General features: G+C 43.1%; 2 protein-coding genes across 2 annotated transcripts; one reads left to right on the top strand and one right to left on the bottom strand.

Moving 5' to 3' along the window:
- Nucleotides 1-242: 242 nt before the first annotated feature.
- Med4 (mediator complex subunit 4) lies at nucleotides 243-9,165 on the top strand. Its single transcript, XM_034499315.2, has 7 exons — nucleotides 243-472; nucleotides 1,509-1,575; nucleotides 4,145-4,315; nucleotides 5,689-5,746; nucleotides 7,233-7,319; nucleotides 7,788-7,919; nucleotides 8,478-9,165. Exons 1-7 carry the CDS (start codon nucleotides 321-323, stop codon nucleotides 8,648-8,650), a joined length of 840 nt encoding a protein of 279 aa, XP_034355206.1. The 5' UTR covers nucleotides 243-320; the 3' UTR covers nucleotides 8,651-9,165.
- A 1,303-nt stretch (nucleotides 9,166-10,468) lies between these two features.
- Nucleotides 10,469-17,127, bottom strand: Nudt15 (nudix hydrolase 15). The gene is made up of 3 exons (XM_034497213.2): nucleotides 16,953-17,127; nucleotides 15,199-15,395; nucleotides 10,469-12,302 (listed from the first exon to the last, which is right to left on the bottom strand). Exons 1-3 carry the CDS (start codon nucleotides 17,105-17,107, stop codon nucleotides 12,142-12,144), a joined length of 513 nt encoding a protein of 170 aa, XP_034353104.1. The 5' UTR covers nucleotides 17,108-17,127; the 3' UTR covers nucleotides 10,469-12,141.
- Nucleotides 17,128-20,889: the final 3,762 nt, after the last annotated feature.

Below are 20,889 nucleotides of genomic sequence, written 5' to 3'. Positions count from 1 at the left end.
CGGAATACAGACAAACTAGAAGTTAATAATTATGTAATTTCCCCAGTTTTTAAAAATTCTATTGTTAGAAGCCTTCCACTGATGATGAGGAAACAAGGCCTAGCTGACTGGGAACTGTATCTCTCATCCTGGGTCCAGTTGGAGCATATCAGATTGGACTGAGCCACAAGCCCTCTTTTTGCCCTGTAGATGGCGCTAAAACCGTATTGCACCTCCAGTACCATAGGCGGCGCTCTAGCGGGACCCCTCTGTCCCGACCTATAGTACTTTTACTTCCGTCTTCCGGTCCCGCCCCTCCGGCGCCTTAGCGCACACTGCGCATGCGCTGGATGGTGGTCGGTGGGGCGATGGCGGCTTCTTCAAGTGGTGAGAAGGAAAAGGAGCGGATGGGAGGCGTTTCAGGAATGGCAGGTCTTGGCAGTACGCGAGAGCGGCTTCTGTCTGCGCTGGAAGATCTGGAGGTCTTGTCAAGGTAACCATGGCCTGGGAGGCTGCTCCGGCCGGCTCGGCCGTGGGCGCTGACTGGGGTAGGCGGGCTGGGGAGTCTCCGGAGCGCCAATGTAGTGGACGTGGGGTCTATTGCCTTCTGGGGCTTTGGGCGGCATTTCCCCACCAAGGGGATATCTCAGTCACAATGATCTGAAACTCCAAGACAGTCAAAACTTTAGTAGCCCGTAAGAGGGCCGCCAGATACGAGCACCCTCATTCATGGACACTTAACAGACATTTAAAGCACGTCCCCCGGCCCCCGCCCCCGGGAGTGCAAAGTCAAGGGGAGGCTAGATGTCAACACGAAGGAGTCCAGCGTGACGAGGGGAGACAAATGTGTAAAACTGCTATGGCCCAGATTTATAAGGGTTGTGCCGCAGCCTTCTGCAGTCCACCGATGGGATTCCTATTCTGGTGGTAGGCAAGTTTCCCCAAGAAATGGGCTGCTTGTAAAATCATCAGGCTTGTTAAGCGTCTGGTAGATAGTTTATTATCTGAAAAAGCCTGGACACGTCACGCAGGACACGGTGGGGTGACCGATGTGTGGCTGAGATAGACTAAGTTGGTTGGCTGTCATACTCCACATTGTCCTGGTAGTCGTAAATCTGTCAGTTGAAGTCTTATCAAGGGAAGGCAGCCATGTCAATCAGTACTGTCTTACAAGAAAACGTTCATAATTTACACAAATGGCAGCTCTATTGGCCTGCAGACCCACAGTTCAGTCAGGAGGTTTTCTTGTAAATCACAACTGAGTCTTTGGTGTCCATATGCAGTAGTAGCCAGTGAGTGCTGATGTGTTTACTGTCACCATGAGTGTCCACCATGTCGGAAGAACTGTGAACACAACAGTCAGTTGGGGCAGGGGGCAATTAAAACAGTTTCTTTTGTATTTACTTTAACAATTTTTTTTAGTGTGTTATGAAAAGATTTCCCCAGATATCCCAGGCTGGCCTGAGTCCTCCCAAATACTGAGTTTACAAGCAAGTGTCACCATACCTCGATGGTTGTTTTTCTTCTAGGGAACTTATAGAAATGCTTGCAATTTCAAGAAATCAGAAGTTATTACAACTGGAAGAGGAAAACCAGGTAAATGGTTGTATTATTATTATTAAAAAATATTAATGCCGGGCAGTGGTGGCTCACACTTTTAATCCCAGCATTTGGGGGGAAGAGTCTCTGAATTCAAGAGTCTCAGTCAGATCTCTGACTTCAAGGCCCGTTTGGTCTACAGAGGGAGTTCTAGGACAGCCAGCGCAGATAAACCCTATCTTGAAAAAATAAGGAAGATAAGTTAATGTTTGAACGTTTATATTTATTTGTGTGCTTCTTGAAATCTTTAAATTGATACACTTTTTTAAAAGAGTTATTTCATTTTTGGGTTTTTCTGAGAGTGTCTCACTGCCTGTTCTGGGACTCACTCTGTAGAGCAGGCTGGTCTCAAGGCCATTGGCCTGCTTCTGCCTCCAGAGTGCTGAGATAAAGGCATGTGTTACAGTGCCTAGCATACTGATATTTTTCTTTATATCACTTATGTAACACTGTGCCTATGAAAGCTTCTCGCCATACATAGTGGCCCACACCTGAAATCCCAACACTGGAGTATCCCAGGGAGGCAGATCTTTGTGAGTTGAGGTTCTTCATGGTCTAGATATGAATTTATTCCTTTACTTTTAAGTTAACCAACAAAACCTTACAAAATGGAGACAAAAACAGTATGTTGGAAGTTGTTATTTATCCCAGTGAAACTTGAATGGAAATCAAAGACCATATTACTCTTAGAAGTTATCTGTTCTGTTCATTCATTCTAATTGCTCCAGTAGTTAGATGCATTTTATTTTCTTTTTCTGATTCAGAAACTTCTTTTTCCTTTCCCTCCCTCTCCTCCCTGCCTTCTTGTCTGTTCTTTTCTTTTCTTTTCTCTTTCTTTCTTTCTTTCTTTCTTTCTTTCTTTCTTTCTTTCTTTCTTTCTCTTTCTTTCTTGAGTGGGGAGTAGTTTTTAAGACAAGGTTTCTCTGTCTACGTAGCCTTGGCTGTCCTGAAACTTGCTTTGGTCACCACAGGATCCTAAGAGTAGGTGAGCTGGCCCTGCTTCCCGATGGCTACAGCACTCGGGAGAATGGGCACTGCCCCTCACCAGGACAGCACAGTAGCGCTGGCCATGGGTGAGCCACCCCCAAGCAGGCCCTGCCATTCGGGTGTCCTGGGTGTTGGGGGAATGTCTCTCCCCTTTACCACCTATAGTAGTTGAGAGAGCTGGCCCTGCCCCTTGCTGCCTGCAGCACTTGGGAGCGTGGGCCCTGCCCCTTTACTGTTGTGAGGTGGTGTAGGTGCAGGGGTGATGCCCTCCCCCCTCCTCTCCTGCCATCTGTGGTAGTCCGGAGAGCCAGCCCCAAGAGCGTGAATACAGGAGACCTAGCCTTGCCCACTCACTAACTGTAGCACTCCACCTGAGCTGGAGCTGGTCCTGATGGTGAGGGTATGGGTAAGCCAGCCCTGAGGGTGTGAAAGCAAGAGAGCTGGCCCAGTCCCTTGAAGGCGGCAGCACTTGGGGGAGTTGTGGCCAGTACCTTGACTGAGCAGCACAGTGGAGTTGGCTCTGGAGGAGTGTGTGCAGGTGACCTGGCCCCAAGGGTGTGCGATGGCAGGAGAGCTGACGCTGGCTCCTGCGGATGGTGGCACTGGGTGGCCTATTGGGAGCAGTGCTGAAGAGCTTCCTGAGTGCAGATATGGGGGGAGCTGGTAGGCTGAGCAGCTCAGCTACCACCCAGGCCCAGATCCAGCACTCTGAGTTGGCCCACCCCAAAATAGGTATTGTCTGTGAACATGTGGGATGCATAAAAGGGCCAGGCCTGCTGATGCAAAGCTGCAGGATCTCCATGACACAGGGCAGCTGCAGGATAACTGGGAGGAGGCCCAATGGTGTCACAGAAGCCAGAGACCTCAAACCAGACCAGTGACCTCCACAGTGTGGGTGAAGGGAAGTTACAGTGAGAATCTCAGCACCGTTTCTCCAGCTTCTTCACATCGCACGTCAATATTTTTTTAAAAAGTTTTTATTGATTCTTTGTGAGTTTCACATCATGCACACCAGTCCTGCTCATCTCTCTGTCTCCTCAGTATCTGCCCTTTGCCCTTGCAACCTCCAACCAAAATTTTAAAAACAACAGAAAAATTAAATAAAATATAAATTTTAACACCTTGAAATATTCTTAATCAGCACTCCACTTGTGGTTATTTTGGGAAACAGTCTTTTGTTTTTTGTTTTTTGAGACAGGATTTCTCTGTGTAGCCCTGGCTGTCCTGGAACTCACTCTGAAGACCAGGCTGGCCTTGAACTCAGAAATCCGCCTGCCTCTGCCTCCCAAGTGCTGGGATTAAAGGCGTGCGCCACCACTGCCCGGCATGGGAAACAGTCTTAATATCAAGAATTGCCATTCATTCTGCTCCTCTTCCATGAAGAACAAATCTTTCAGCAGTAGTGCCACGCCAAATTTCACATTTATTCATCTTCCAAGGATAAAATTTTAAAATTTATCCTTAAACATTTTAAGGTGTTAAAATTCATAAACTTAGCAATTCAAGTATAGATTTTTTTGTCTCCTGGTGGTAGCCTTGATAATCCTGTTGTCTGATGGAATCAACTGTTACTTGACAGGTCTTGGAGTTGCTAATTCACCGAGATGGGGACTTTCAAGAACTAATGAAATTAGCACTTAATCAGGGAAAAGTCCACCACGAAATGCAGGCTTTAGAGAAAGAAGTAGAGAAGAGAGACAGTGATATCCAGCAGCTGCAGAAACAGCTGAAAGAGGCAGAGCAAATCCTGGTGAGTTGATGGCTGGTCCTGAAGAGAGGGGAGCTGCCTCATTTTCTTCTGAAAGGTCTGTTACCATATTCTGAAGGGGAAAAAAGCTGCCATTTTAAAGATTGTTTTTTATTAGTTAACTTTATGTGTATCAGTGTTTTGCCCGAGAATGTACTCATGTATATCACATGAGTAGAGGCCAGAAGAGGGCATCAGATCCCCTGGAACTGGATTACAGATGCTTTTGTGAGCCACAGTGTGGGTGCTGGGAGTCAAACCTGAGTCCTTTGGAAGAGCAGCCAGTGCTCCTAACCACTGAACTACCTTTCTAGCCCCCCACCCCTTTCAGTTGGCAAGATAGGGCTTTACTCTATAGTCAACTGTGACCTCAAACTTGGTGGCCATCCTCCTGCCTCAGCTTCCTTAGTGCTGGGATTGCACGTGTGAATCATCAGGCCCCGACAAGTTTCAAAGCAACATCCTAGCCATGGTTCACTGACCCTCTCCCCTTTATTTTCAGATAGCCTGTATTACTTTTGAGCTATATATTTTATTTAAATGTTTTAAATTATAGAAATAGGAAGAGAGTTGTATTTTGACCTAATTAAGGTTTGATATAAGTAATCAAAATGTCTAGTTTATGAAATATTATGAAATTAGTACAATAAATATGCACTAGTTTCACAGAGTATTTAAAATTTCATTAATCTGTTTGCTTCTCCATCTTAAGTTAGTGAGTTGTCAATCAAGGCTCTATAGTAGGTGTTCCTTTGTTCTCTACTATCTAAAACATTTATTTCCATTTATAAAATAAAATATTTTATGTGCATATATTGTGTTCATAAGAAGGAACTGTCACAGGTAATACTTTGGGGTTTTTGTTTTGATTTTTAAGTAAATGCTTTTAAAAATTATTTTTTTATAGTGAAAGTGATATTTACTTACCAGAAAGTACAAAAAAGTAAAAAAAGGAAAATTTGCCTTTGTCTCACAGTAGCACAATCCACATTTGGTCTTGTTGTTGTCTGTCTGTCTGTCTGTCTAGACAGGCCTGGTGTGTTCTAGTCCCAACACTTTGTACGTACAGCCCTCATCTTCTCTCCTCCTCCTCCTCCCACCCCGATCCCCCAGAAACGTTCCACCCCCAGCACTCCCCCCTTCACGCTCATGTGTTTCTAATGGGAGACTGAGTAGTGAATACATTTCTTCCATTAAATATAATTGATATTTAATGTAATATAAATGATATTAAGTGGTGCTTCAGAAGATCACTGATAAATTTCAGGGATTTCCAAGTCTTGTATATTGTTTCTGTAGGTGAGTAACCTTGTGTATCTAAAAACCATGCTTGATATAGTTAAGGATAATTTGCATTTTAAATTTGTTCAAATTAGGCAACAGCTGTTTACCAGGCAAAGGAGAAACTCAAGTCAATAGAGAAAGCAAGAAAAGGTGGGTACATGGGAAGGCTGGCTGATTTAAATACAAGTCTGTGTCTTAGGATGCTGATAAGGACTGGGGAGATGGTGCAGTGGGTAAAAAGTTTGTTCATGTGATCCCTAGAACCCACACAAAGCTATTATGTATGTGCCCATACTTACATGTTTTCACACATACATGCATATATTCTCACATGTGTGTACACGAAAATAAAAAAAAAAAAGTTGATAAAACTACTACAGTCAGGCTGTTGGAAGGATGCCCAGTAGTTACTGTAGCGTGTGATGTGTTCTTACAGTGTAGTTGGCATCCTGAAGAGGGTACACGAATCTCACAACCCTCCTTCAGTTTATAACCAATGATAGAAGGGGGTTTGAAGACATGGTTTACAAAACTGTTGAGAGAAAGAAAGAGAAGCAGGATTCAAGTCGTATCTTGAAGGCTTGGCTGAGACAGTAACGGGAACCACACAACTGAACTGTGAAGGGAACACTGGAGTCAGAGACTGTCAGTCAGCTAGTGCACGGTGCCCGCTGCCTCTGCCCACTTTAAAAGCCTTACATGTTCCAGTTGGTATTTATACTGAGTGGAATTACAGCTGTTTCGCTTTAATACTCCGTGCGTTTGGTTTACGTTTAACCATTTCTCCATCTCTGATTTGTTCTCTGCTCGCCAGTGTGGAATTTACTTTCTGATTGTTACATTCGAGAGAACAGCTATTCTCTGAGAGATGAGTGGGCTTCTGTAGCAAGAAGTGAGTCTCTAGGAGAGGTGGCTGAGTCCATTGGTCAGGACTGGTTAGAGATCCATAGTGAAACAGGCCTGAAGTTTATGGAATGAAAAGCTATCCCCATTCCTCAGAGGTAACTGCTATCAGTGTTTGGTGCACAGGCCATTTAGAGCCTTTTCCTTGGTAGTCACACAGAGGATGCAGACTGTTAGGTTAGCAGCTTGGATGTTTCTGGAATGAAATGGTTTACTGTTTCTCACTGTGGCACTGAGAAGAGCTCTGCATCTGATGGCAGCTAGTAATTGAGATTACTGAGAATTATCATGCTGGCCCTTAATTTATGTTAGCTGACTCTGCCGAATGGATATCTTGTTTTTTTTGTTTTTTTTTTTAATTTTTCTTTAAAGATTGATTGATTTATTTTATGTATATGAGTACACCATTGCTCTCTTCAGACACATCAGAAGAGAGCATCAGATCTCATTACAGATGGTTATGAGCCACCCTGTGGTTGCTGGGAATTAAACTCAGGACCTCTGGAAGAGCAGTCAGTGCTCTTAACCACTGAGCCATCTCTCCAGCCCTTGGTGTTTTAGTTTAGAAATCTATTTATAACAGTTTCCGTGTATCTGCAGGTGTTTGGGAGGCTAGAGGGTTGAGACAATCCTATTTCCTGATAGTTTGAAATTAAATATGGTGCGTGACTGTAATGCATACTCTTCTAAACTCGTGTTTAATGGTCTGAACTATTCTATTTTCTCAACTCAGGCGCTATCTCCTCTGAAGAAATCATTAAATATGCACACAGGATTAGTGCAAGCAATGCTGTATGTGCGCCACTAACTTGGGTTCCAGGTAACAATGCTTCTTACATCAGATGAAAGTTCTGAGGTATCTAAATAATTATCTAAAATAGCATCTGCTAACAAAGGTGGTTTTCTTCAGTATTGTAAGTAATGCCACTTGTTACCCTTGTTTACCCTTTTACTTTACCCATTTATCCTTACGGTGTACCCCTGGCTGTCCTGGAACTCACTTTATAGACCAGGCTGGCCTGGGAAGGGAAGTCAGAGTTCTGCCTCACTCTGCCTTAAAGGTATGCGCCACCGTGCCCAGCTTGAGGATTTTAACTGTAGCTTCAGGCATTTACAAGGCCTGGTAGTACATACTGTAAAGGCAAGTACTGAAGAGGCCGAGGCAGGATTGTAGGTTTGAGGCTCACAAAGCGCTTGAGTCTTAGTGTGAGCCAGGGACAGCTAATTCTTCAAGAACATATAAATGCTTTTTTAAAACCTGAGTTAAAAGCTGTCTTTGTTGTTTTAGGAGACCCTCGGAGGCCATACCCAACAGATTTAGAGATGAGAAGTGGATTGTTGGGTCAGATGAACAATCCTTCCACCAGTGGTGTGAATGGTCACCTCCCGGGGGATGCCCTTGCAGCAGGTAGACTGCCAGGTAATGCTAACTTGACGGGAGTTTTCAAGCAGACCAAGGTTTTTCAGAGGTGCTCGTGTCAGCAAGATCTGTTTCACAGGTTCCCTGCCAGTTTATTGTTCTGTGCTTGCTTCATCCAAAGACCCTGCAGTGGTGCATAGGACACTGACCTAAGCCCCTCTGTCCCTCATGTGCATCTATCTCCTGCCCCTCCTGGGCCTGGCCTTCCTATCGTGACCACTCAGAAGAGCATTTTTGCAGTCGTGAGGCATTCTCCCCAAATAGAATAAGCACATTTTGTAGGTGCTGTGTTTGAATGTGAAAGAACTTTTGTAAGGAGAGGACATTAAGTGGGGGACTCTGCTTTCTGAAGCCCATTTTAGCTATCACTTCTGTGTTAAAGTGTGGATTTGGGAATATGCTTATTTGTGTTTAGCATTGCGAATCCCTAACCTTGTTAGATCTTTGGTACTACAGGGTAGGTGGGTGGGAAAATAGAATTAAGAAACGTGCATAAAGGGAGGGGGTTGAGTAGATTGATCACAAGTAGAACTAATCCCATGTGCTTCTTTTCTCCAGATGTTCTCGCTCCACAGTACCCATGGCAGTCAAATGACATGTCTGTGAACATGCTACCACCAAATCACAGCAGTGACTTTCTGTTGGAGCCTCCTGGGCACAACAAAGAAAATGAAGATGACGTTGAGGTTATGTCAACAGATTCTTCAAGCAGCAGTAGTGACTCTGACTGAGAAAGGCCTGGCCTGTTCAGAACCCAACGCCACAGAGTTCTCTCAAGGGGAAAATGAAAAGCACAGGCCCCTAAGGAGCCACTAAAAATCAAAGTGGGTTTTCTTCCTCTAGCCTGAACCCCTGGTTTTCTGTTACACAAATGTTTGAGGATTAGTCAGCGTTACAGTTGTGTTTGGTTTGTACATAGCAGCTATGGAACAAGACTGAAGGAGAACTCACTCAACTCATGGAGAGTACTTAGCAAGGGCACTGAGCCAGGCATGGTGGCTCATACCCGTAGTCCAGCACCTGTGAGGCTGAGGGATTGCTGTGAGTGTCGGACAGCCTTGAGCTACAGAGTAAGCTGGTCCAGCAGGGTAGCAGAGCAAAGAACAGAGGTAGTGGAGCTCTGTGTATGATATTTCCAAAAGTGCTCACTTGAAATGAAGTCGCCTGCTGTTACAATGACAGAACTATCAATATTTATATGTGGTAAATACTGTAATTTGTGTAAATAAATTTGGTTTTGTTTGTATTCTTTAATTTTTTCAATTTTTAAACAGTATATATTTTAAATTAAAATACACCTGTGTAGGAACGAAACATTTATCCAGCTGAATTTAAGCTGGGCAGTGGTGGTGCACGCCTTTAATTTAGGCACTCAGGAGGCAGAGGTAGGCAGATCTGCGTTTGAGGCCAACTTTGTCTACAAAGTGAGTTACCGGAGTACAGAGAAACCCTGTCTAGAAAAAAAAAATCCAGATGTATTTTATAATATTCAAATAAGATTCCGGTATATATGAGAATATATACGATAAAATGACTATCTTAACTAGTGTTCACAAGTCTCTGAGATCATCAAATTAAAACTGAAAACATTTGTTATAATCCCATACTATACAGACACACATGCACATAGGTATGGAAGGTTTTAGAATAGAAGGCCACTGTCTCACGCCATCACCTTGTCTCCTTATGACTTTTTCCTCACCTTTTACGGTACTGGGTCTCCCTGCTGATATAAGGTACCCAGGCTGGTCTGGGACGTGCAGTCACCTGCCTTTGCTCCTCACTGTAGTTTCTCAAAAACATTTTTAACTTTTTAGCTACCTAGTAGTTAACGTGTCTGAGATGTTTATGTAAGTATCAGTTTTAGATAAATATTGCTGCAAAAAACATAAAAACATAAAACAAAAGTGAACTTGGCCTTCTACTCTTGAGTACCAGTTAACATTGTGAAATAGATTCTTGCTAAAACCCCACATGTTCCAAGCATGGTGGCACATGTCCCAGTACCCATGTGGCAGAGGCTGACAGATGTCCTAGGCCAGCTGATCACCGGTGATGCTGGGTTCTAAGGACAAGCAGCAGGCACTCTTAACCGATGAACCACCTTCTTAGAGCCAGAAGCTTAAGGACCATACATTTATCATACTTGAACACAAAACATTTTGACAAATACATAGGTATAAGTAAGAGAAGATGGGATTTATAAATTGATATACAGCACATTGTAATTTTGAAAATTTTAGCAAACATCACAATAAAGTATCTTAACAGAGCAAACTACAAGTGTTAAGTGACGTCAGTTCACAGAAGTGAGCCTGTAAAAGGTGAGCTGTGGGCTAGTGCACTGGGAACCCCTGTGGGGCCATTTGTTTCTATAGTGTTTTTGTAACTTTTTTTAATCTTGTAGATGAGGACTGAACCAATCCTAGCAGGCTCTTGCTCTACCACTGAGCTAAATGTCCCGCTCCCCCTTAGGTTTGGATGCCTTTATAAAACTTTAAAAATCAGTATTTTGTAAACGTCTATGAAATAATATTTAACACTAGAGATTTAAAATTAGGAAAGTTTATTGGCCATATAATAAAGATCAAATACACGTTAACATATTTTTTTATAAACTATCCAGCAAGAAAGTCATTTCATATTTTGGCAAATCTCTTCGATGTCTGACCTGACAGAAGGGAGCTGGCTTCCCTAACTGCCTTCGAATTCAGTCTGTTATGGCACTTGCCTGTCATGTGTAAAGCCCTAAGTTCAACCCCCAGTACCAAGCAGCAACCCAGGAAACTAATGATGCACCAGCCACTTGGGGAACTGCTGTGCACACTTAAAAGAGGGATGTAGCTTGAATCAGCATCAGGGCACCAAGGCAGGATTGGAAGTTCAGGAGTACCCTCGGCTACAACGTGAACTGGAAGCCAGCCTGAGGTATGTGAGACTCAATAAATGAAGAAATTAGTGACAGCTGACCATTATAAAAATCTCTCTGGGCTGTGCAGGTACAGCTCTCTTCAATCATCTGCCTGGGCTGGCGTGGGAGGTGTGGCCTGCACTTCCCAACCATCTTCATTGGTTTTGCCCTGGTCAAAAATTAACCCATGTGAAACAGGAATACTGAGTAAAGAACAGGACCCACAAGTAAAGGATAAAGGGCTCATGTGGCACCTGTGCAGGACAGAGAGATGGCATCGGTGAAAAACCACCTCACATAAAGAGCTCGGCAGGGGCCTGTGCAGCAGAAGGGCCAGTGGCTGTCCAGTAACAGAAACTGCATTAGCCAGAAAACAATGCTATGCCTGACCAAAGATAGATGAGGGCACATGCAATCCAAGCCTGGACTCGGATCAGGATGAATGGGCTGGTCAGAAGCTTTAGCTGTTAACATTAGCTAAGCACGATGTGGTCCTTAGGCCAAGAACATGATTCTCTTAAACCCGAAGTCCCCTCTCAGCCAGAACAGGTTAAAAACCAAATCACCCTCAGCTTTCACAGCAGACAGCATGCAATACTGGTCTGTGAGACATCTCACTGTTCAATCTCTTACAGTAAAATTTTACAATTTGCTAGAGGGAGAGAGCAGCCAACCAACCTTTGGCTGTGATGTTCTGGAAAGTTCTAGACCTCGGGGAACCCCCACAGTAGGTGATTCAATGCACTGCTCTATTTAATCCCAACATACAAGGACCCCAATCTCAGGCAGTGACAGGGCGATGCAGAGGACCTGGGAGTTAGTAGTAGGATGCACAGCTTAGTCTCAACATTTATCATGGGTCAGAAACGAGGGAAATACAGCTTACTGCTTGTTATAAGCTCTCTAGTTACACAAGTTGTCATTTAAAAATTCTTTTCAAGTGGCTAAGAGTGAAAAGGAAAACCATCAAGCATGACGAATTTTGCAGTAGGCACATGGCTTTTGAACTTAATGGCCATATTTGAGTTCTGACCTCTGTTTGAACTAGCACAAGGCCATCTATTACGTTTGCCTTCACGCAGCCGACGACAGTCACCATGCAGTAGTGCAGATAACGAGCCACAAGCTCCTTTCACACCTTATTCTATGTCTCAAGGACGATTCATCTGCACATCCCAGGAAAAGTTTCTTAAGGTTCTTAAATTATATCAGGGGACTGCAAATAAACTGGTGACCACATGGCTCTATGGATAAAATCGAATTGTCCCGAAATAGAACTTTTCATTTACTAAAGACTTTTTTTCTTTTAAATCAAGGAATCTTCTTGGTCCTTTCAAGGTACTTTCCTCGGTATCCTTCCAGGTGGTTTAGGTCCTCTCTAAATGGATCATAACCTTGCTCTTTTAGACAACGGAGAGCCCAGAAAAGCTGGTCTAAGGGAGGAAATTCTTCCCAAGGAATCCACTCCCAACCTAGAAGAGAAAGAGGCAATCACTACACAGAGATGGCAGAAAACAAGGGATTTGCATTTGTTGAACTAACCTATTATATATTCAGAAAGACATTAGCTGAATTTACAAGTGACTTCTCACTATTCAAACTAACAGTGATGTCTAGCCTAGCTTGGCTGTACAAATAAAACCCACATTGAGAACGAAGAGCTTGGGAAGAGAAAGATGACTGAGGAGCACTGGACTGTTTCTTGTTTCTTTGTTTGAGACAGGGTCTCATGTGAATGGTCCTTACCTGAACCCATCTGAGCTGTCTACTCTTCACAGATGAGGAAAAACAGCCCACCATTAAGTAAGTTGGCCAAGGTCACAGAGAACTGTTAGATCCTAACTGGATGCCCCCAAATGGGGCCACTGGCTATGTCTAAATTACATTACAGGCTGGATTCCGACCAGGAATACAGAAGGACTGCTGGTAGATAAATACAAGCCTAAAATCATCATTCCTCCAAAACTCGTGAAGTGGGTTTCTGAGGGCTACAAACCAGATAATTTTTTAATATAAAAAAAAAAACATATTTTGATACTTAAAGATGACAAAAACAATGGATATCTTTTGGGCTTTATATGATGATATTTCAAATGGTTTGACAGAAATCAACTTAGGGAACACTTTATTATTTATCAGTATTGCTATATTTATTTTTTTTATATACTATGTCTTCTCAAAAGACAAAGCTCTAGATAAAAAATTCTTTGCCTTGGAAAAGAGATTACAAGAAACAATAGAACTTTTGGTACAGGATAGAGATGAGATTTGTAAACAGATAGAAAATAACGAGGAATGGAAGCAGGGCTTAGAACAGAAGTTACAGGAGCTAGAAAAGATGATCGAACAGAGCATACAACAGCTCACAGATCAGATGGAGAAACAGATAGAAAATAATGAGGAATGGAAACAATTACAATATAAAGAAACATATGAAGCATGTATACAAACCTTAAGGGAGGAATTTAAATTTTCAGCTGAGGAAAATACTGAGGTTAAGACAGAAGTAAATAGAGAAAGTCAACCAAGAGTTATTAGAAAACACACCTTGGTCTATCCGGTTACTGTACAACAAAGACCTCCAAACGTTGTTTACCCACAGGGTTATGAGGAATTTGAATGGCAACCTGTGGATGTGTTAGATCTGAGAAAATTTAAGGAGAATGTCACTAATTTTGGTATGCACTCAGAATTTGTTAAACAAATTCTGACTTCTTGGGCTATTAAAAATAGAATAATCCCCAAGACTGGAAAGATATGGCAAGAGCTATATTAGAACCTGCCGCAAATTTACAATGGGCAGTTGGTAGAAGGAGAGAAGACGAAGGAGACCTTGTCCAAGGAAACCGCAAGTTGTTAAGCGCTCTCATAGCCGGGGAATAGTGTAGTTTAATGGTAAATCTGCCCAATCTAGGCATGCAGCATTCATTTGATATTGATTGACTTGTGTCTTTATTCTATGGACTCCCTATGGGCAGGAGATTTACCGCAACAGGTTTCTGCCAGGAAGAGCCTCCATTTGCCTTATGTCTCTACAGCTCAGCGAGTGCAGCATCTAGCTACCTATTAACACACATCGCAGTCAAGAAGCTAGGGAGCACTCACTTCCGACAACCCACCCCAAGTCTAAATTTCCAGGACCTTCCACCTTACAGGCTTCCTCCCATCACAGGCAAGTTCTTTAAACCTGTTAAGGCTTTCCCACCTTTCCTTACTCCGTGTTGTGCGTTTCGAGTCCGTTCCTCCCCCATGCCCCAGATACCCATAGCATCTTTCAATTTCTCCAAATGAACCTTTCTTTCTAACCATAGAGTGGTCCAGTTTGGTGGTTTCACTGTGCCCTCAATCACAAGGGCCGTGTAAGAACCATTACAGGAACACAGGTAGTCAGAACCATTAGAAGAACACAGGTAGTCTGTATCGTACATCCCTCCGGATCTACATATCCCCCCATCTCTACATAGTCTCTGCGCTGCTGTAACAGGACAGCCTGCAGACATTCATTTCACATAGTTCTGCAGGTTGGAAGTCTAAGATCAAGATGCTGGCAAGATGTGATGTCTGGTAATGACCCATTTCCTGGCTCATGGGACAGCCATACTCCCTCTGTACCCTCATACGGAGGAACTGGCGAGGATCTCGGGGGTCTCTTTCATGTGAGCACTACTTCCATTTGTGGGCCGTACTGCTTGAATATGCAGTGCTCCATGCAGTCTTATGGTACAGTGGATCCTAGCCACTGCTGCTGCTGCTATTTTGGGAGGTAATGGGAACTTTATGGAGTATAGACTGTGTACAGTGTCAAGGAGATATGCGCCTCTGAAGACTTCCCCCTTTCACTCTGCCTCTGCCTGCTGTGAGGTAAGGAGGTGAGAAGCCTCCATACAGCTCCTCCAGGACACTCCCTCCCGCCAAGGGCCCAGAATCAACAAAGCCCAGACCTGTGGGCTAGAACTTAGGAAACCAGAGCTAAAGGGATCTTTGTGCTTGTTATGCTGGGTAAACACCAACAGCAAGTCCCAAAGGTGTCCCCTTCTGTCATCATCACTCCAAGATTGGAATTTCAACATGGATTTTTGTTTTTGGTTTTTTTTTTTTTCTTTTCTCTTTTTTGAGATTGTGTCTCTGTATGCAGCCCTAGCTAGCCTGGAACGTTCTATGTAAACCAGGGTGACCTCAAACTCCCAGGGATCTTTCTGTCTCTCCCCACTACCCCCAAGGGCTGGGATTAAAGTCGCCACTCTTAGCTCCAACACAGGGACTTTTGAGGGCATAGACAGAAAGAGAATCCAATTCTCCTCATATGGCAATGCTGCTCTAACTCTGCTTCTCTGAAGAATAGCACGTTATTCTATCCGAGTCTCTTACTTTCATTCTTTTCAGGTTCCATATTCCTCGGCTCTGAATCATGAGTCATGTCCACCTCTCCTTTCATTAATATGGTGACATAATGGTAATTCTCTTTCTCAACAAAAGAATTTACCACCGAGGCAAAGCGCACATTTTTCAGGTGAAGTCCAGCCTCTTCCCAGGTTTCCCTCTGAGCGCATTCTTCCCAGGTCTCACTGGAAAAAGAAACACAGCCTGCTCAGTGTACACGTGAGGTGAGATTCCTGGTTGGAAAGTTATGGTATAAAGTAAAAGCAACAGTAATTAGTTTATGCTTTAAAATGGTTAAAAAAAAACCCCTTCCATCATGACATTTACACATATTCTATATTTACTAAATATTTTATATTTAGTGATTTGAAGACCCAAAGAGCTTTATGTTAGACAAAAATTAACATTTAACCACTAGCATTAATTCCTAGGCCTGGAGATAGACTTAGGCAGCAGCTAGGGAGCAGTTTAGTGTGTCAGGTAAGAACCAGCCTTTCTCTGGGTGGTGGTAGTACACACCTTTAATTCCAGTACTTTGGAGGCAGAGGCTGGTGGATCTCTGTGAGATTGAGGCCAGATTGGTCTACAGAGGGAATTCCAGTACATCTAAGACTATATAGAGAAACCCTGTCTCAACACCCCCCCCCAAAAAAAAACCCAAAACAAAACCCAACAACAACAAAAACCAACCCACCATGACCACCAACAAAACCTAGGCTTTTGAGTCAACTGCACCCAGGGAAAAGGGAAACATCATATGGGGTTGTTGTGTTTTAAAAGTGCATTAAATGCCTTCCTCATGCTTCAAAATTCCAGTTTAAGCCTCAAAATTGAGGCCATTAGGCAACAGAGAAGGATGTGATCAGCACTAAGGGGTTTGTGATACTTCCCGGCCACAGAGGAAGTACAGGTTACCTTCTAGAGGAAGGAAGTTGTCAGCCTGGTAGAGTAATGTTTCCCTTCCCTATAACTCAGAGCCAGTCAGAGGCACCTCCAGTGAATCATAACTGTAATCCCAACACTCAGGAAGCTGAGGCAGGCAGATCTCTGTCTCTTATAAATAAACAAATCTATTAGATAATAGTGACTCAGATAATTATGGATATTAGGAAGTCTAGGATTTCCTTTTAAATAGTCTACAAAATCAATTATGGTGCTTGTTAGATAAGGAATAGGAAGGCTTGAAGCTTTATCTTCTAAGTGTTTTATAACACTACATTATTTTATATTACCATACATTACTAAAGGAAACCACACTGGATCTGGGTGGTTTAGATACTTTATCTTATTTTAAGCCACACTCTCTGATTAGAACACATTTTTGAGCAGAGCCAGGGTTTCTTCACGATTGCATAGAAACTGACTTAGCTACTCTTCCCCCTTTGTGGGACTGACACATCTACCGCGCAGAAGCAGCGGGGCCAGTCTCACAAAACTCCGATTTATCTAAATCTCATGGGTGGAAAGGGAAGAGTCCCAGTTTTTCATAAACATCCATTTACTCTGTAAGCACTAAGAAATACAAACGACTTCCACCTGCAGCCAGCAGAGGGCAGAGCGAGGACTTATGGGACCCGGGTCCTGTATCAGCGCTCCCTCCTGGCTGGATCCCGGAGGACACCGGGGCCATAGAGAACTCACGGAACTCAACTGCGCACTGAAGCGCGTCACACGGACCGATAATGTCATGCGGACTAGTGATATTCCCGAGACTTCCGCTTCCCCGAGGTCGTCCTGCTCACCCGAATTCCAAATGGCCCCCAGGAAGCTGGAAACTGCCGGCTCCAAAGGACCCTTTCCTTTTCCCCAGTAGGACGCAGCGAGGATGCTCGCAGCTCAGCACCACCACGCCGACCCCAACTCCTGGCCGCCGCCCCGGCTCCGCGTTAGCGGCCATAGCTCTTGGCTGACCCCGGAAGTGACGTTGAACTCCGCATGAACCTTCAAGCTGTAAGGGAACCGGCTGGAGCCTCTCTTATTGCTTCTGTGAGTGTTGTGTCCCAGAAATCAGGTGTCGCCTGGTGGATACATCGTGCAGAACAACCCATATAAATAAATGACTTACGAGTACTCAAAGATGATTTGGAGAAGTAAATGAGACTAACACGTTCCGCTAGGATACATCCTTATTTTAGAAAAAAAAAAACAATTTATACTAGATAAAAATATACACCAATTAAAACTGAAATATGAAAAGAAAAATTTGGGAAAATCAGCTGTAACAAGTTTGACCTCTTAAATCTTTGGATGGGTGGGTTTATTTTAAAAGTATTAATTTATTTCTACTAATGTGTGCATAATTTTAGAAACTCAATAGTACAAAACCTGTCCCTTCCAAGAACACTATTCCTTTTAGTGCCACTTCCAGAGATAGCTTTAACTCTTTGAAATGTTAGTTTTTATATTTCCACATATATTTCTAAGGGTATACTTATTTTATATCCTAAGTAATTATCTTAGTGAGGGTTTCCATTGCTGTGAAGAGACACCATGACCAAGGCAACTCTTATAAAGAATAGCATTTAATTGGGGCTTGCTTGCAGGTTCAGAGGTTCAGTTCATTATCATCATGGCAGCATCCAGGCAGTCACAGCACTAGAGGAGCCGAGAGTTTTATTATCTTGTTCCAAAGTCAAACAGAAAGTGACTGGTTTCCAAGTAGCTAGGAGAAGGGTCTCAAAGCCTTCCTCACTTCCTCCAACAAGGCCACACCCACTCCAACAAGGCCACACCCACTCCAACAAGGTCACACCCACTCCTACAAGGCCACACCTCCTAACAATGCCACTCCCTGGGCCAAGCATATTCAAACCACCATAGTAACCAATAAGAGAGTTGCACTATCCATTAGGTTTGCTTAACAGAGTCCTAAGTTTTGCCGATCAACAAATGTGCAAATGAATAGACAGCTTAAAATGAAAGGCACAAATATAACTACCTTTAAAAGTATTGACTATCTCCATTGGGGAATTGCACACCAAAACCACTGTGAGATACCACCTCACCCCAGTCAGAATGGCTATCACCAAGTGATCTGACAAGTGTTGGAAAGGTTGCGGAGAGAGGAACCCTTATTCAGTGTTGGTGGGGAAGCAAACTAACTGGAAATAAGTGTGGCGATTTCTCAAAAAATTACATATAGACCCTCTTCATAACTTAGTGGAAGACAGTCTCTCTTGGCTGCAATTGGATCGAGATGCAGAACTCTCAGCTCCTTCGTTAGCACCATGTCCACCCGGACACTGTCAAGCTTCCTGCCGTGATGTTAATGAACTGAACAGCAATGGAAACCCTAACTGAGACAATATATAACATGAATTCTATTCAGCTCTAAAGAAAAGTGAAATTTAAATTTTTGCATAAAGAAGATGGAAGGACTGAAAGAGAATTTTGAAATAGGCCCAAACTAATAAAAATAACAGGGCCCTGTGATTCCATTCCTTTTCCCTAACCTAAATAGTTAAAAAGTGCCTGCCAGCAGGTTTAAGCCCAGTTAATTAGTTACAGAGGAGGTGGAGTTACAAGACAAAGGCCTGTTAAAACATCCCAGAAACTGACTGGCCAAGAGAGGAACTACACCCTGCCCCATGGACCAGTATGTTTATGCTGATGTTTAAAAAAGTAAAACAACCAATTGTGTGCACCCGCGCAAAAGTTCCCTCTTTTCCCCACCCCGCCCATATATAAACCCTAGTCCCCTGAGCGGAGAGGTCAGTCCCTCTATCCCCTATGTGAGATATGGAGATATGGACTGGCCCAGAGCTCTGATTAAACTGCCTCATGTGCTTGCATCAAGTTGGTCTCTCGTGTGTCCTTTGGGTGCGTGCTATCCTGAGACTCGAGTGGGGTCCCCTGGGGTCCCCTTCTGGGGAGTCTTAGACCTTTCAGGACTTGGAATGTATAACATTAAGCAAGGTCGCACAATCTCAGAAAGAAATAACCTCTGCATGTTCTTATGTGTGGATTGTAGCCTATAACATATCTGTATATTATAAACAAATTACATCAAAGGACAGTTAAAGACAAGTGAAGGGGTGACGAGGAAGGACTGAGCGAAAGTAAAGGCCCTGGAAGGTATAAAAGAGAAAACAAGGCTAGTTGCTTTTCTAGTTCTATCCTGTCATGGTTTCCCAGGTTTTTGGTGGTGGATAAGTACATTTGATGGTGAAGGTGTAAAATCCAACATGAAGCTTCATGGCTTCAGAATTGCTGCTCTGAAGTACAGGGGCTTGCTAGACTGTTGCTCTGATAGTACAGGGGCTCTCTGAGCTGTATATCCTTTGGGTCTGGTTAATTTTGGTGAAAGTGCAAAATGGAACAACCACTTTGGGAAACATACTGTGTTTCATAAAAAGCAAGTATATTCGTGTGATACAACTTGACGATTCTACTGCTAAATAATAGACTGAGACAAATGGAAGTTTATGTTAATACAAAGGTGTGTGGAAATATTACAGTAACTTTATTTACAATTAGTAAGATATTACCCTAATAGTGAATGAATAAATTAACTATGGTACATTCATAAATGGAAAATTACTGACAAACAAGGAACACCATGTGGATACCATCAACTGTGAAGGCAAATCTCAATTGCATTATGCTATGTGAAAAAATTAGATACAGAAGATGGATAATTCCACTTAGAGGGTAATCTGAAATAGACCAAACAACCAGTAGCCACAGCCCATAGATCAGTGTTTAACTGAGGCTTTAATTACAGGGAGGGGTGACTGCAAAAGAACAGGAGAGATTTTTCTGGGATATTGAGGTGTCTATGTACAAACTATGATGTTACTAATGTGACTGTGTGTTTTAACTCAAAGGACTTTGTTATATAAAGAGGGAATTTAATTTGTATTAAGCCTCAGTATATCTAGCTTGTTTTAAAAGCCAAAATCAAACTTTCAGAGAAGAAAATCATGAAGTGCTCTGCCAGTGAGGAGGGGCAAGGCAGTGTAAAGTGAAATGTCTACTTAATGTCAAAAAGTCACCCTGGGTGGGGAGAGGATTGTATCTGTGAAGATTGTACATCTGAGGAGAGTATCCTTGGACTGGCCTATGGAAGGCAGACTCCTCCTGTCACTGGGCCTTGGAGAATTTGGAATTGAGGGCTGACAATGTCCTTAGCCATAGGCATTGCCATTAAAGACAGTAGGTTGCTCTTAAAACAGAGCAAGATGTTGAGGGTTAAGAGGAGGTGAACAGGTGAGGAGAACAGACTGTCATATTCAGATTAACTCACATTTAGTTGTAGTTTTAAGTCCTCCTATATCATATTGTAATTCTGTTTTACTTTCCAATGTCTCCAGTAAAATTTGGTTATCTGTTACAGTCTTGTCTTAACTGAGCTTTGGGAAGTTGGAATGGACCTGGGTCTACTTCTGCATGAAGGAGTGACTGAAGAGGGGCACCATCCCAGGGAAGTGTGAGGGCCAAGGTAAAGCTCCTTACCTCAGCATCCCTAGCTCCCAGAACAGTGCTCCACATGTAAGTACACCATTAAGACCCTCTGAATAAAACTGTTCTCCTTTACCCTAGTATAATGGAATAGTCTGTGTGTAGTTTCATTGAATTTGCTCAAAGTGATTTTTCCTGCACACTGTATGCTATGTATAAAAGATGGCAGGAGTCACATGAAGTACAAATGGTTGTCATTGAGAAAGATACAGTGATGTT

This window comes from Arvicanthis niloticus, chromosome 3, assembly GCF_011762505.2.
Source record: "Arvicanthis niloticus isolate mArvNil1 chromosome 3, mArvNil1.pat.X, whole genome shotgun sequence".
Classification (NCBI taxonomy): Eukaryota; Metazoa; Chordata; class Mammalia; order Rodentia; family Muridae; genus Arvicanthis; species Arvicanthis niloticus.
This window is presented reverse-complemented; position numbering and strand designations above follow the sequence as displayed.

Excerpts from the sequence above, each read along its gene's own strand:
- Nudt15 (XM_034497213.2), bottom strand. The coding sequence starts at position 17,107 with ATGGCCGCTAACGCGGAGCCGGGGCGGCGGCCAGGAGTTGGGGTCGGC. Across the intron at positions 15,396-16,952 it reads GGGGGCCATTTGGAATTCGG|TGAGACCTGGGAAGAATGCG; the intron begins GTGAGCAGGACG and ends TTCTTTTTCCAG. Across the intron at positions 12,303-15,198 it reads GGAACCTGAAAAGAATGAAA|GTTGGGAGTGGATTCCTTGG; the intron begins GTAAGAGACTCG and ends TTTCTCTTCTAG.
- Med4 (XM_034499315.2), top strand. The coding sequence starts at position 321 with ATGCGCTGGATGGTGGTCGGTGGGGCGATGGCGGCTTCTTCAAGTGGT. Across the intron at positions 5,747-7,232 it reads AATAGAGAAAGCAAGAAAAG|GCGCTATCTCCTCTGAAGAA; the intron begins GTGGGTACATGG and ends TTCTCAACTCAG. Across the intron at positions 7,920-8,477 it reads TGCAGCAGGTAGACTGCCAG|ATGTTCTCGCTCCACAGTAC; the intron begins GTAATGCTAACT and ends TCTTTTCTCCAG.